General features: G+C 39.2%; 1 protein-coding gene across 1 annotated transcript; it reads left to right on the forward strand.

The window, feature by feature from the left end:
- Positions 1 to 11,281: 11,281 nt before the first annotated feature.
- Positions 11,282 to 15,897, forward strand: LOC133730534 (uncharacterized). Its single transcript, XM_062158108.1, has 5 exons — positions 11,282 to 12,656; positions 12,741 to 13,019; positions 13,161 to 13,507; positions 13,595 to 15,354; positions 15,885 to 15,897. Exons 1-5 carry the CDS (start codon positions 11,282 to 11,284, stop codon positions 15,895 to 15,897), a joined length of 3,774 nt encoding a protein of 1,257 aa, XP_062014092.1.
- The last annotated feature ends 8 nt before the right edge of the window (positions 15,898 to 15,905 follow it).

Here is a 15,905-nt window from a genome sequence, read left to right on the forward strand (position 1 = left end):
GCAGGGGCTGCGGGGGCAGCAGATGCAAGGCGCGCTCGCAGGGAGTAGCGAGCGCAGGGGCGCGTAGGAGCTGCAGGGGATTTGGTGAGAAGAGTTTTAGGGTTTTGGTTTTTAGGGCTAGGGTTAGGGCTCGTGCTGATAACGTGTTTAAGGAAAACTGAAATTGGGAGAGAATTGAGTCGTTATGTATTCTCATTGATAATAGGGGTCTCTTTATATAGAGGATTACAATGCATAGAATCCGAATCATACAAGGAAAGGTAATCATACATTGAATAGGAATATCTAGATCCTTCTAATTAAACTCTATTACCACTAGGTCAAATAACTTAGGGTTTGGGCCAAACACACAAATAGGGATTTACTTGAACAAGATCAAATAATTTTCTTTTTTTTTTCTTTTCTTTTTAATTAAAATAAAAAGTCATAAAGATGAAAACTCTAGTCTTTCTAGTGGTGTGTCTCATCACGCTGACACTAACACAGCAGCTTCTTGCCGGTGATGCGCACAACGGCTTAAGCCGATTCCCAATCTCCAGGCGCTGCTGTCCTTCCTTTGACCCATTTAGTAGATACTATCTTCTTCCGCCGGATTCAACCCCTATTATAGGCGGTGTTTGTCACAGCGGTGATGGAGCTCTGATTTGGGCTGGCGAAAAGCACGGCGGAGGTGAAGGGTTTTTGATTGGTGTTAAGCGCTTCATTCATGGAGGCAACTTGATTTTCTCATTTGCATGAATTGCCTCCTAAATTTGCTTGGGCGCAGGAGCGACTGTGACAAGAATTTATTGAGGCAGGTATTGAGGCCCTGTGAGTGTGCGGCGACCCAAACGGAACAAGGCGGAAGCTGTTGGGCACGGCGAAGAACGACAGGGCTGCGATGGTCATCAACTCTTTGGACCGCTTCGACTGGTATATCAATCCCAACACTGACACCAAAATCCAATAACTGCTTTTCTGGTGGTTATGTTAGGTCCAAAAGACACCGGTGGTCCGGCGAAGAAGGCCTCTGGGTGCCCCACGATGGGTGTCCACATCAAACTAGTTCTTCATGAGTTTGGGCTTCGGTGGGGCCCACTTCCTCTTAGACCAGATCTCTCCATCTGGATTTGGAGCCCTAACTATCTTTGGGCTTGGTTTTTCGAGATCTAGAGGTCATTTGGGCCGTTTTCCGGGCTCAAATCTAGAAGATGAATTCTGGGGTTGGGTTTCTTCGGTCCAGGATAAATGTTGGGTTTCGATACCCATTTTTTAGTTAGTTTTTCTTTTTTGAACGAAAATAGGTCAGCCCTTTCATTAAATTCAGCAAGCAGTACAAGAACGAAGCACCCCAATGGGGTCGACAGAAAGCAATCGTTCCTTAGAACCTCAAAAAACCCTATTCTAAACAAATAGCATCCTAGAAAGTCCCTAGTACACCCACCTTTTAGGAAGTCCACGCACCATTATTCTAACAAAAACCAGAAACCTCGAAGCAGGCATAAAAGGTAACAACTAAGGCACTGATTTTTGCGACCCAAAATAAAATTATACAAGAACCAACAGTCTAGTTAGACCCCCCCCCCCCTTATAAAGAAGAGGAATAATGATTAATAATAAAATATAAAATAAAACCTTAATTTCCAGGTGGGCCAAAAACAACCAACTCCACCATATTCCAACCCAAGCCATTAAGAACCCCAGCCCAACAAAGCTAGGGTTCCACAAAGCTTGCAAAAAGCTCTAGCCAGCCGTCGCCGTAAAAGTCCATCCGGCCACCACCGTCAGCCAAATCACCCTGACCACCGCCACCAAGTTAGACCCACCACCCCCGTCAAATGGGAATCCCAACAAGAACCTCTGCCCCATAACCAAGCCAGCCAAAGTCCATGCCCGAGCCGAGCCTCACAACCGCCGACAAACCTCAGTTGCCACAACCCAAAGCATCGTCAAGCAGCAAACACCGCCATCCACTGCAACCACGAACCCACTGCTACAGATCCATTTCTGGATAGGCACTAGAGCATCCTCATGGCCACCACCTGGGGCTTGAGAGAAGAAATTAGGTAGATGTCGTCGAACTACCCCGTCTTCATCACCACAACTTGGATCAAACAAGTAGGAAAACCCATCCTGCCAGATCGTAGATATCCCACTGCTGCCAGCCAAAAAGAGAGATGGAGGAAACTCTCTTACGAGAGGCAGAAGCATAGCGAATTTCAGTTTTGACTGTTTATACTAGTTAGTTTTTCTTTTAATAGCCTATTACTATGTGTTGCTTAGTCATAGTTGAATAGGCTTGCTTTGAATAAGCGAGCATGAACGTCGAATAAATGGTCATATCCTATGTATAAACTTCTTGTTTATCTGTAGATGATACTCAAAGGAGGGTTAGGAGTTCGGTTAACATGACTTTTTTTCTTTTTTTCTTTTTTTCTTTTTCATTCAGATATTTTGTTTTCTCAGGTTTGGTCTCGTGAACATGAGGTATATCCTTTAAATTAGGGCTGGCCCTAAAGAGGTGTAGGTTGTAAAATCGGAGGCCTCCGATCTTTTCGGACCCATTTGTGATAAAGGTGCTCCACTTTATCTTTGTTACTTGCAGTTCGAATACTCATTCTATTTTGCCTTCGTATATTCCTTTTCCTTGAATGTCACGTACATTTTTTTTTTCTAAGTTGTAGTTCGGGTTCTTTCTTTTCCTTCCTTAAGAGCATGCAATATATTACCTTCCATTAAGTAGTTCAGCATTTTTCTTTTAATAAATTACATATAAGTTATTGACAAAATATGACTTAACAAATACATCATTTAAAGATTGAATTAAACATATAAGGACTAAATCTTACAAATAAATACAATTTGCTCTCCACTTGCCACATGTCATGAGTTAATTTACTCTTTTACCCTTAATTACTTCTTTTAACTTCTTATCCCTTTATAATGACTAAATCTTACAAATAAGGACAATCTGCTCTCCACTTGCCACATGTCATGAGTTAATTTACTTTTTTACCCTTAACTACTTCTTTTGACTTCTTTTTTTTATGTTCCTTTTTTTTTTTTCTGAGAATAATCCTTTTATGTTATTTTTTCTTTTCCTGAGAATAATCCCTTTATGTTACTTCTCAAAAGCAAAAAAAAAAAAATCTCTTCATTTTACACGTTGCTAAGAGAGAGAATCTTAGAGCTCTTTGTCAAACTTATTTTTCTTCTTTATTGCTAAACGTGTCATTGGTTCAGTAGCAGCTTCATTTGCAGTAGCAGGAGTAGTAACAGTAGCAGTATCAGGAACAGTAGTAGTAGCAAGAGCAGGGGCAGTAGCAAGAGCAGAAGCAGGAGCAGTATATATAAGTAGCAGATCATATCATTGACAGTAGTCGATCATATCATTAAACCAAATTGCAGATCATCTCACTGAACAGTAGCAGAGCATATCATTGAAATCATATTTTGAAATCGTTGCATGATAGTCTCATCATCTATACTAGTAAAAATGAATTTCTCAATATATGAAATCAAGCTATCATTCATAAACTCGTCTCCCATTCGATTTCGAAAACGAGTCTTCATAATGTTCATAACACATTCTAAAAAAAAAAAAATATTCATAACAAAAAATATGCTCTCTACACTTGCAATCGCAACTGGTAAAATCAATATCAATCTCACAAAAGAATTAGCTGAGAATCATTACTTGACAAAATACACACACACACACACACACACACACACACACACACATATAGACGCACATGTTATGGATATTGATGTAATAAAATATTTTTTTAATCGTTTCTGTATTGGACTTGAAAATATTTAAATAAGAAAGAAATAGAAATCATTAATATAGAATGGGTTATATATTTGATGTCAAAAAGATTTGGAAAAGGAAAATATTATATGGTATTAATTATCAAGGTTGGGAGCACCGAGCATGTCTACTCAAACAATCCCACACAAAAAAAAAGAGCACGTGAAGTACTTTGAAGATGGTCCATTATCATTAGTCAAGTTGATAAATTAATATAAAAATATATAGCAAAATTTGATTATAGTATAATATTAATATATATATATATATATATATATATATATTATTTTGGATTAAATACTCGTTACTCCTCATACTTTTCCTTGAAAAACAGTTTGGTCCCTCGCTTTTTAAATTAAACTGAATAGTCCTTATTCTATCTAATTCTCATATAACAAGTCCAAAATAATCCGAAAGGACTATTATGCCCCTCATTTTCTATTTTTATTATTATTTTTATTTTTTTCTCTATTTTTTTTAATTTTTTTCCCCTTTTTTATACTCTCTCTCTCTCTCCCTCCCTCTCTCCTGGCCGCGCGGTCTCTCTCTCTCCTTCGACCTCTCTTCTTCTTCTCTTCCTCTGCCATCACCGGAGACCACCACTTTCGGCCACCATCCTTCTTCAATCCATATCCAAAACAAAGTCTCGAGTTTCTTACCATTCCTTCACATCAACGTAACTGACCCAGCAGTCTCCTCCTCCCTCAAAACTTCCAAAAACGCAGAAATCCATAGCCCTCTCACAATCCAAAATTAAACAACACAATTAGGGATTCCATTTCTCGTCAACCCAGAAGCTCCAATCAAAGGAAAAACACGAAGATTACCTAATAGAGGCGGTCTGAAGCTCCAGCAGCCATGAGCGGCGGAGCTAGCTTCTCCCACGCACCAGCGGCGGTGCGTGAAGCGCGTGCGGCGGCTCTGGTCGGAATCAGAGGTCGGGAGTTTGGGGTTTCGAAAGATAGTGTAGCTCCGACTTCGTTTATGGAGGTGTTGAAGCTCGATTCGAGCTGGAGACTAGAAATCGAAGGCAAGCAGAGCCGAGAGCTCCGGTGATTCTCTAACGGTGTCGTCAGGCGTCGCCGGGCAGAGGGGTTTTTGGGTTTTGCTCTCTAGGGCTTGCTGAGTCTAACGGTGGTGTCGATATGGCGAGGTGATGGTCGGAAATCGATGGAGGTTGAGAGGCGGCAGCATCGCAGCCTTGGGTGGTCGCGGGTGGAGGCCGAAGGCGGTGCATGTCGATGGTGAGGCTTGGGCTTGGGTCGGATTTGGGTGCTGGATGGATTGGAGGTGGCGACGTGATGAAATGGTGGCTGGAGATGGTGTTCTCCGGTGGTTGCAGAGGGAAGAAGAAGAGAGAGGGAGTGAGAGGTCAGGAGAGAGAGAGAAGGACGCGCGGCTGAGAAGAGAGAAAGGGAGAGTTTAGGTTTTTGGTGAGATGGTGGCCGGAAGTGGTGGTCTCCGGTGATGGGAGAGGAAGAGAAGAAGAAGAGAGAGAGAGACCGTGCGGCCAGGAGAGAGGGAGAGAGGAAGGGAGAGAGAGAGAGTATAAAAAAAGGGGAGAAAAATTAAAAAAATATAGAAAAAAATAAAAATAATAATAAAAATAGAAAATGAGGGGCATAATAGTCCTTTCGGATCATTTTGGACTTGTTATATGAGAATTAGAGAGAATAAGGACTATTCAGTTTAATTTAAAAGGCGAGGGACCAAACTGTTTTTCAGGGAAAAATATGAGGAGTAACAAGTATTTAATTCTATTATTTTTTATAGAAAACTTGAGTGGGATACGGGACCCAGCGGGCCCTTGCCTCCCTCCCATAATTGGGTCAGTGGCAATGCCTGTAAATTGTGATGAAACCTGAGCATTTTGGTCATTTTCCATTAAAATTAGGAGTCAGGCTTGCATTATTTGGCTTTTGGGCTTGGGCCCATGTCCTTATTTGTATAAATATTTTTGAAAGTGGGTTTTTTGTGTTTACATCTTTATTCATGTGCTACTATGTAATTTTCTATTTTTCTTTTATATCTCATTTAGTCATGCACACATTTTTTATGAGAAATTCTCTTGGATTTAGATTAATTAGTTTGAATAATTGTACATTGCCTCCAAAGCAAAAGATTTTGTAACACACAACATCACACCATAACGAAAGCAGTTCATGATGCGAAACTGGCCCAATTAATTTTAACACATAATAGATCAGCTTGACATAAAATTGGGTCAACTTAGTTGAAAATTTAGAGAAGTGATCTACGCATGGAGACCTAAAAACTATACAGTTGAGATGCCGATATGTAATCGAAAAGTGGGTCCCACAAGCAATTCATTAAAATGAATCCTTTGTGGAATGACGCTCTACATATATTCATTTATATTTATTTCTTTGAAGAGTAACTTTAAGGAATGAAAGAGCAATTCAATATTAAAAGAAATCCAACAACTTAGCATCTTCGATCTTCGACTTTCATAAAGAAGAGCTACATTATTAGACTTTCATAGAACAAACATTGCAAATGCATGAACTTGTTTTGGATAGATATTGGAGTCAATGTATGATATTTCGGATTTTAATAAGATTATAGTATAAATTGGAACACATCTATTTCGGTTGGCTTAAACAAAAAACAAAAACAAAATACCAAAAAAATTTTGCATGCAACACAAACGGGAAACATCCAAAGCTATTTTTTCTTAATCTTTTTTTGTTACCGTGGAGGGGGATTGAACATTTGATCTAGTCTACTTCCAATCTAATTTCTCATCATCCTTCTAACCTTGAGGGTTTCAAAATAAATCTCTAATGCTACCAGAACATTAAGATGATATAGTCCTTCACATACTCGGTTAATTCATTACTCAATTCAGTCACAATCAAGGTTTTAAGTTTCTCCGAAACTGCTGAAATTTCCGTAAATTTGAAGTACCGAAACAAAATTCATATGCTATATCATTTCCGTCAAGAGTGTCCCGAAATTTTCCTAAATTTTCCGTACATTTCCGCGAAATTCTTAATTTCCGAAATATTTACACACACAAAATATATAAAAAATTCATACCGAAATTTTGTCCGAAATTTCTGTGAAATTCGTTTGTCACTGACAAAATATGAAATTTTGATTTATTTTTTTTTTTCCAATCAAGTTGAAATTGGATACAACAAAATCCTCTTTGCTTTATCTGCTACCAAAGTACTCATGCTCCAAGTCTCCAAACACATCATGATTCTATTTGCAATGAGGCAAATTATGGTAATGACAGGGGGGAGTGGCAAATCATGGCACTATAACCAATATAGTAGTGATGATCATATTACTTGTCCTGGTGCAAATCATGAATACAATTCTAGAGCTAGGGATGCACAAGGAAGACGTGATAGCCATTTGTCTCTAAATGAGTTTGAATCACTTTCTTCAAGTCTTGACTCAATGGACATAGGAACTCAATATAGTGATAACCCTAACCCATTCCATTCTCATTATCCTCATCATGAAATGAGTTCTACCTCAGAAAGTACTTATGGAATTGGATCAAGCTCACAAGATGGAAGCACATATAGCCTTTTTGATCATTCTTCGTCCCAAATGCCGTATGATTCATACAATGAAACACCATATTGGGTAATTCCACAATATCCGATATATGGATTGCATGTGGTAAGAGATCAACACACATACATTACCCATGTGATGAAGTGCCAAAATCATTTCCAAAATTCATGTACTTGGGAGCAGTATGCCAGTATTGTATGATACTAAATGGGACTAGTTCAACCACATGGATCGAACTACATCGTAGTAGCTTTTATTACTAATACTTTATATTGCTTTTCTTGTACTTGTTCATTTTCATTCACGGGGTTTTGGTATTACATCCTTCCCGTTGTACTTTTCTAATTATTAGTAAAAAAGGCATGATGGCCAAGCCTCCCACTGGGTTCCAGCCATAAAAAAATAAAATAAACAGTGAATCACATTCACATTGTCAATAGACAAAACATTTATAATTACATTTAGATAAAAACACTAGTTTAGCAACTTACTACAGTTTTAGTTAATTACTCGTCTATATTAAATATCACCATTCAATTATTTATGTATAATTTTAGATAGGTTATATTGTAAATAGGTTTTTTTGTTTTTTTTTTGAAAGGGGGCTGGTGCGGCTGCCCTCAAGCCTTAATTAATGAAATTGTAGAATACAAGGTTTATTATAGGTTAGTCTATATAAAAGTTTAGTCTATTATAGTTTAGTCTATATAAAAGTTTTATTCAAAAATATCATTTTATAAATGCAATTAATGTGATTTCTTTATTTTAACCGAAATTTTCACCGCAATCGAAACTTTCTCCAAAATTTCCTTAAATTTGAAGTACCGAAATCGAAACCGAAACCGAAATTTGAAACCTTGGTCACAATTGTGCTCAATTGCCTTTGAAACTAAAATGCAATGGTAAAAAATAATGATACCAATAAACTCATTCCAACTATCTCATTATTCTCCACCATTGGAATTAGATCCAAGGGCAATTGGTTGTTCTAAATCCCTCTGGGCGGCCACCCAGACCTTACCTAGGCGTTATAAGGTGGTCAGTCGCTTCAATTAGTTTAGGCGGCACCTAGGCATGTTAGGTTTAAAAAAAAAGTTTCATAGTACTTTTTGTTGGGTCAAATACTAAAAATAAATTTTTATTTGTAAGTACTTTTTTTTTTAGAGTAATAATCAGCCATTTTATTGATAATAATAAGAAGAAAAATTACAAATTATAGATGTAGAAACTACATCAAAATAGAAAATAATGACAATACTAGATGCACCAAGGCATCGGAAATAAAACCTAGCAAGGATATGAAGGAATGCAATTAAGCATTTGATGAAGCACCAGACTGAGCCCGGGCTATGTAAGACGGTACCAATAGTATGGTTGACCATACTTCCACGCGCAAAAATACGTCGAATAAAGGGTAACCTTCTATCAAGGTAACCGGCGGTAGTGTGACTGACCTTGCCTACTCCACGCAAATTAATTCATCGAGTAGAGAGCAATCTTCTACCTAAATAACCAAAATACCAATTCCACCATGAAGCAAAAACTCGGGTTCTTAATAAGTCTCCCGGATCCCAAATATGAATCCCAAAATCAGCAGACTCGCACAAAATTGGTAGGACCCCCAAAAGCAAGGCCCAATCAAGAGTCCAGCTTATGCAAACGGGAGGAACAGAAGTCCAGGCCCACAAGATTTTCATCTGGGCACCAAAACAGAATATGGTCTCGGCCCTCGCCATTGCTTCGTCGTCCTTCTCTGTGGACAATCTACCGCAGCTTTTGCACCACCACATGCTCTGCCTCGCAGGTGAAGCATAACATCTCCCTTCTGCAGCTTGGTAGAAACACAGCAGCCAAACCCTCCCACTTGAAACCTGTCAGTCGATTTCGCCGCCGCCGACAATTGTCTACAGCCGCCGAGAAAACGTTTGAGAGATTTCGGATCTGGTCCATACCCACAGCCGTCGCTGAGTGCCTCCACCACCCAAACTCATGGCCTGATCTCTAATCCGATCTGACCCAACAACTCCTCTTTCCCAAGGAAAGGTCGCCAACCACTTGCCCAGATCAAACTCAACCTTGATTCCCAGATCGTAAAAACATGAAGAAGAGGAAACCAATTCTTATTTGTAAGTACTTATTATATTCTTAACTTTTTCCCATTTTTTCAATCAATTCCTACTAACTATAGTTCTTTGTTTTAATCAGTGATATGAACATTTTATGCGACGTTTATATTTTTAATTCTTATATTAATCTTTGTTACTCTATTCTATTTTCTCTTTATTTATTTACTTTTGTGTTTATTCGGTATTTAGGAGCAAATATGAGAAAATGAGATAATATGCGCAAATAAGGAAAACCTTAAAGTCTTGAACCAAAAAGGAAACCTTGATGGATCGAGGAAGCCCAATCCATGAATATGGCACAACAATTAAGAAGAATATTTAGAAAATATTGATGATCATGTGGCGTGTTCTCATTGGATCAGTGATGTAAGAAATCCTAACTCGTTAAGAAGATCAAAAGGTTCACTTTCTTTCTACCTCAAGGAATCTCAAACCTAGGAGGAATGAAAGAGGACTCAAGAGCACTATAAAAAGGCTGAAAAAGTATACAAGGAAATCTCAGGATCAACCAAGAAACCTGAGCATAAGCAAGCAGAAGAGAGCAATTTCGATTAGTCAAAGGCTTCCCATCGACCAGTCAAATCTAACGATTCTAACTTCGGTGTTGAGGATTTTCTATACTTCTTTGCTTATGACCTCTTTTGTGCTTTCAATTAAGACCATGTCTAACTAAATTCTAAGTAGTTAGGCGTTGTTGAAGCCCCGATCATGACTGTATTACTATGATATGACTTTTAATTTAGTTTTACTTATTCAATGGAAGAGAACCTAATTAATATTTTTCATTGATAATTCCTTTATTTGTTTTCTTTGGTGACCAACTTAGACTGCATGTTTAGGGTTTATTACTATAAAAGACTGCATCTTTGGAGAAATCAGATGATCTCTGTACGCAATAGTTGATGAAAGCAAGACAATACTATTGTTGTGGTTTGTGTGGTTTTGATCTTATTTCTAAAGGCTGAATGATGAAAAAAGAAAAGAAAAAAGAGAACAAATAAAAAAAAAAAAAAAAAAAAAGAGAAGGTGAGGGTATAATAGTCATTTCATTGTGAAAGGAATGCTACGTCAGCAAGATAACGGAATTTTGGGCGGAAAATTGACCGTAGGGACCTTTTGTGTGAAATGAGAGAGTTTAGGGAGTATCTAGGTGAAATTGAAACGTCGAGACCCTATAAGTACAGGGAGTAAACAACATTTTGTCCTACTATAAATGATCAATGCCTGCTCCTTGTTAAGTAAGGTTCATTTGAGATTTCTAGAGTAGTGAATTGTCTTTAAGGCATATGATTAGGTTCCTAGGTTAATTGAGACGCGTCGCACTCATTATTCCTTGTGATGTCTCATTTTTCTAATGTTTAATGATTTCTTTATGTTAAATCTAGAGTTGCGTCAACCAAGGTTGCATTTTAGAAAATAGATTAGGTGTAGAGCGTCTCTCACCTAGCATACAAGTGAGGAAAAACAATACGTTAATTCTAGCGTTTTGAGTTAATTTAAGCATCTTCATTCATAGATAAGTAAGACTAGATTAAGATTTCTTAACGGAAGGTAAGTTTTGCTAAGTTTCCTACGCGCCTCACGCGCCTGCGAAATCTCCAGGAAAACCCTAAGTCGGGCTTCCGCCCGTGGATATCTGCGGCTCCAATCACCGGTGGTCGCAGGCCTATACCGGCAGCTTCTGCTGTTCCGTTTATCAGACGTCTAGTCTTCACCCAATTTGCTGTGCATCGTATTTAGTGCGGTGCGGTTTATTTGCTCCTACATCGGGATCGCGACGGTCGGTTTCTGGAGTCGTCTCCCTGCTGCGATGCTGCCATTCAAGGTACTCACCTGGAACTGTCGAGGACTGGTTAACACAGAAACGCAGAGTGCCTTGGTCTCTCTGGTAAGTCATGTCAACCCTAGTCTGGTTTTTGTCTCAGAAACTCTTGCCGGACCAAGGCTGATGGAGGACCTGCGAGTTGAAATGGGCTTCTCTGGTTGCATTTGCTTCCCCAAAAAGGATGGTTCAAGAGGTTTGGCTTTATTCTGGTCTTTGGAATTGAAGGTGAGCCTTCGTACCTATTCTGCACATCATATTGATGTTGAGATAGGGTTTCCTGGTGTTACTGGAGGTTGGCGATTCACAGGCATTTATGGTTTTTCAAGGCATGGTGATAGGGTTCAAACTTGGGACTTGCTTCGTACTCTGGCAGCACAAGTGAATCTGCCATGGTTAATAGCCGGCGATTTCAATGAGATTTTGTGTGCAGCTGACAAATCCGGTGGTCCACCACGGAACGCTGCGATGATGACGCGGTTCAGGGAAGCCTTGGCCGATTGTAATCAGGAGGACATGGGGTTTGTGGGTTCTCGTTTTACTTGGTTTAATCGGTTCACTAAGGAAAGGTTGGATCGTGGTTGTTGCACGCAAGATTGGTGTGCTATTTACCCATACTCTAAGGTTATCACACTACCTCCTAATCGGTCAGATCACAATCCCATTGTGGTGGAGATAGCTGCTGCACCGGTTGTCAGAGTGCCAAGACTCAAGCGCTTTCGGTTTGAGAACATGTGGATGCAGCATGGCGATTGCGCTGCTGTTATTCAGAAGGGATGGTCCATTCCCTCTATTGGTGAACCTATGAAGCAAGTTGGGTTGAAAATTGGTTCAACGGGCAGGTTGTTAATGGAATGGGATGCAGGAACATTTCGACAGCGGAAAACAGAAATGCATCTCTTGCAATCCAAGATGGATATGTTGATGAAACTCCCTTATGATCCTATTCATTTTGAGCAGCAAAAAACTCTTCAATTTAGATATAATGAACTTCTATCTTTGGATGAAGCTTATTGGCGTCAGAGATCAAGGGTTTTATGGTTGAAAGAAGGTGATCGTAATTCAGCCTTTTTTCACAGGAAAGCGTCTAACAGACGCAGTCGTAATAAGGTGGTAGGTATCACTGATTTGGGAGGACAATGGCACACTGACCCTGCACAAGTGGCTTCAGTGTTTGTTGATTACTATGAAAATATTTTTCACTCTGAGGGTTCTGATCCTGCAGCTCTTGCAGCAGTTCTTGCACATATTCATCCTTGTATTGATAATGATATGAATTCTTCTCTATTAGCTCCATATTCAGACGAGGAAATCAAGAAGGCTTTATTCCAGATGCATCCGTCAAAATCACCTAGACCTGACGGTATGTCTCCTGCTTTTTTCCAAAAGCATTGGGCAATTGTTCAATTTGATGTGTGTTTAGCTGTGAGGACTTTTTTAAACACAGGTCTTCTGGATTCTGAGAGCAATTTTACTCATTTGTCTCTTATTCCTAAAATTAAAGAGCCTAAAACTGCAGCTGATTTCAGGCCTATAGCCCTTTGCAATGTGGTGTATAAAATTGCTTCTAAGGTGCTTGCTAACAGGTTGAAAGTATTATTGCCTTCTATTATCTCTCCTGGCCGTTTGATATCGGATAACACTCTTGTTGCATCTGAAGTTGCTCATTTTATGCATAAGCTCCGACATCAGAATGAGGGTTTCTTCTCCTTTAAGTTAGATATAAGTAAAGCATAAGACAGATTGGAGTGGACTTTCTTGATCTCTATTTTATCTAAAATGGGGTTTGCACAAAAGTGGATTGATATTGTTCTTTGTTCCATTAGAACAGTGCGTTATTCTATTCTGTTACATGGTAAACCTACAGGTTATATTACTCCCTCCAGAGGCATCAGGCAGGGGGACCCTCTTTCTCCATACTTATTCATTCTGTGTGTTGAAGGTCTCTCGTCCCTTATTTCTCATGCAGTATCCCAGGGTACACTGAAGGGGCTGAAGATGAGTCCTCAAGCCCCAACTATTCATCATTTGCTATTTGCCGATGATAGCTTTCTATTTGGAGAAGCCTCTGTGGTGGAATGCTCTACATTCAAGTCTATTTTGAATGTGTATGAGCGTGCTTCTGGCCAAAGGATTAATTTAGAGAAGAGCAGTGTTGTCTTTAGCAGGAATGTGCATCCAGATACTAAAAATAGTTTAGCTTCTATTTTTGGGGTACAGTGTGTGGAGGACCATGGCCGATATCTAGGGCTTCCACTTCATGTGGGCAAATAAAAAGTGGCAATTTTTTCTTATCTTAAGGAAAGATTAACTAAGAAGCTGATCAGCTGGCGCACAAAAATCCTGAGTTCTGCGGGGAAGGAGATTCTGATTAAGGCATTGGCTCAAGTTATTCCAACGTATGTTATGAGTTGTTATATGCTTCCTAAAGGTCTTTGTGATGATCTCCACCACCTTTGTGCTCAATTTTTTTGGGGAGGATCAGATTCTAATCGCAAAATTCATTGGCGGTCATGGGATAGGATGTGCCTGTCTAAAAGTGAAGGAGGTTTAGGTTTCAAGAATCTGCATGCTCATAATTTATCTCTGCTTGCAAAACAGGGATGGAGATTAATCACTAATCCTAATTCCTTGTTGTCTCATTTACTCAAGGCTAGGTATTTTCCGAATGGTTCTTTTTTGGATACAGATATGGGGGATTTCCCCTCGTATGCATGGAGAAGCATTATGGAAGCTAGAACTGTCCTTCAGGCTGGATTACTTTGGCAGGTTGGTAATGGCTCCTCTATTCATGTGTGGAGTGATCAGTGGATTCCAACTGTTTCTCCTCATCAACTCTGTAAACCGGCTGCTTGTAATATTGAGCTAGTCTCTTCCTTGATTGATGCAGATACCAAAAGTTGGAGGGTTGATGTTTTGCAACGTCTATTCTCTCAAGAAGTTGTTGATGCTATCTTGTGTGTTCCTCTTAGTCATAGAAATAGAAGCGATCGTTTGAGCTGGAAGCTTGGGAATAAGGGTAAGTTTTCTTCTAAAACTGCCTACTATGTAGCTCAGGAGGTGGTGATGGGGGATGTCTTTGCTTCCTCCTCTATTGGTGATCCTTTTCGTATTCTCTGGAAGTCACTTTGGAAAGCTAAGATCCCTGGGAAGGTCTCTATATGTATCTGGCGAGCTTGTCACAATGTGTTACCAACTAGAGAGAGTTTGAGTAAGAAGGGTTACACTGGTGATATGGGATGCCTGCTTTGCCGTCACCAGGTTGAGAGTGTTGGCCATGTATTATGTGGGTGCCCTATTGCGCAGGAAATCCTTACTGCTCCTCCTTTTTCAATTCAGGTTCCTATTACTCATTCTTTTATTTTTAAGGAATGGTTACTTGATCAATCATCTACTCTTTCTTATGAAAATTTTTCTAAGCTGTTGATGCTTTTATGGGTTCTTTGGAAGAATAGGAATGATAAATTGTGGAATGATAATGCTAAAAACGCTTCTACTATTGTTGCTTGTACTGTGGCTTGGTATGAAGAGTTCCTTCAAGCTAATAGGGATACGATTATGGTAATCGATAAGAGGACGAAAGCTAGAGCACATTGGTCCCCTCCCATGAGTGGCTTATTGTGCATGAATGTTGATGGTGCTTATGTCTCTTCTCTACAACATGGAGGCATTGGCGGTGTTATGCGTAATGAGAAGGGTGAGTTCATTGCAGGCTTTGCTTATAGAGTGACTAATGTGTCCTCTGCCTACCATGCTGAGTTGCTTGCTATTAAATCTGGGCTGGAGCTTATTCAAGCGCTGGGTGTGTCTAATGTTGCTATAATGAGTGATTGCTCAGCGGCAGTGAAGTCTGTGACTGCAGAGGATCATGACTTCTCTACTTTGGGAATCATTGTTGAAGAAATTCAGGAATTGCTAGGTGATTTGCTTTCTATAGGTGTTCATCATACTTATAGGACCGCTAATCATGTTGCTCATAGACTAGCAGGATTTGGTTTTGATTCTGACATTCATATGGAATGGTTTTCTCAAGCTCCAGAGTGTGTCCTGGATGCCCTACAGTACGATTGTAATCGTATAATTCATTAATACAATTTCATCTTTACCTAAAAAAAAAGTAAGACTAGGTTAAACATAGCTAAATATGCAAGATTTATTGGTGGTGGATACATTCCCTAGTGCCTGTTTCTCTATTGATTCTCGTCTTAAGCAATTATTCACTTGTTTTAGTTAAATTTATTTGTTTTCACACTCTACCAACCCAACTTTTAAATTAGAAAGTTTTGCAATTGGTTCCACAAGTCTTATGCGGGAGACCCTATCTACAATTAACATTCTTATATTGGAAGCAGAAAAATTATTGGAATAGAATTATCCGATCAATTAAACACTTATATTTATATGTTTTGTAATAAAATTAAAATCGTGTTAGGCGCTCACCTAATCTCTGCCTAAGCAATTAGGTGTAAGGCCCCTTCTCACTGCCCGCTTACCGCCTAGTGATGTTTAGAACATGAGTATAGCTGAGTAAATAAATTAACTGAGCAGGTAAACATGACTCTAGATTGATAAAATTCATTGTTCAATGCAGAATACTTCATTAGAATGCATG

This window comes from Rosa rugosa, chromosome 2 (genome assembly GCF_958449725.1).
Source record: "Rosa rugosa chromosome 2, drRosRugo1.1, whole genome shotgun sequence".
In the NCBI taxonomy this organism is placed as follows: Eukaryota; Viridiplantae; Streptophyta; class Magnoliopsida; order Rosales; family Rosaceae; genus Rosa; species Rosa rugosa.

Excerpts from the sequence above, each read along its gene's own strand:
- LOC133730534 (XM_062158108.1), top strand. The coding sequence starts at position 11,282 with ATGCTGCCATTCAAGGTACTCACCTGGAACTGTCGAGGACTGGTTAAC. Across the intron at positions 13,020-13,160 it reads CTCCTTTAAGTTAGATATAA|GTTATATTACTCCCTCCAGA; the intron begins GTAAAGCATAAG and ends GTAAACCTACAG. Across the intron at positions 13,508-13,594 it reads GTTTAGCTTCTATTTTTGGG|GAAAGATTAACTAAGAAGCT; the intron begins GTACAGTGTGTG and ends TCTTATCTTAAG.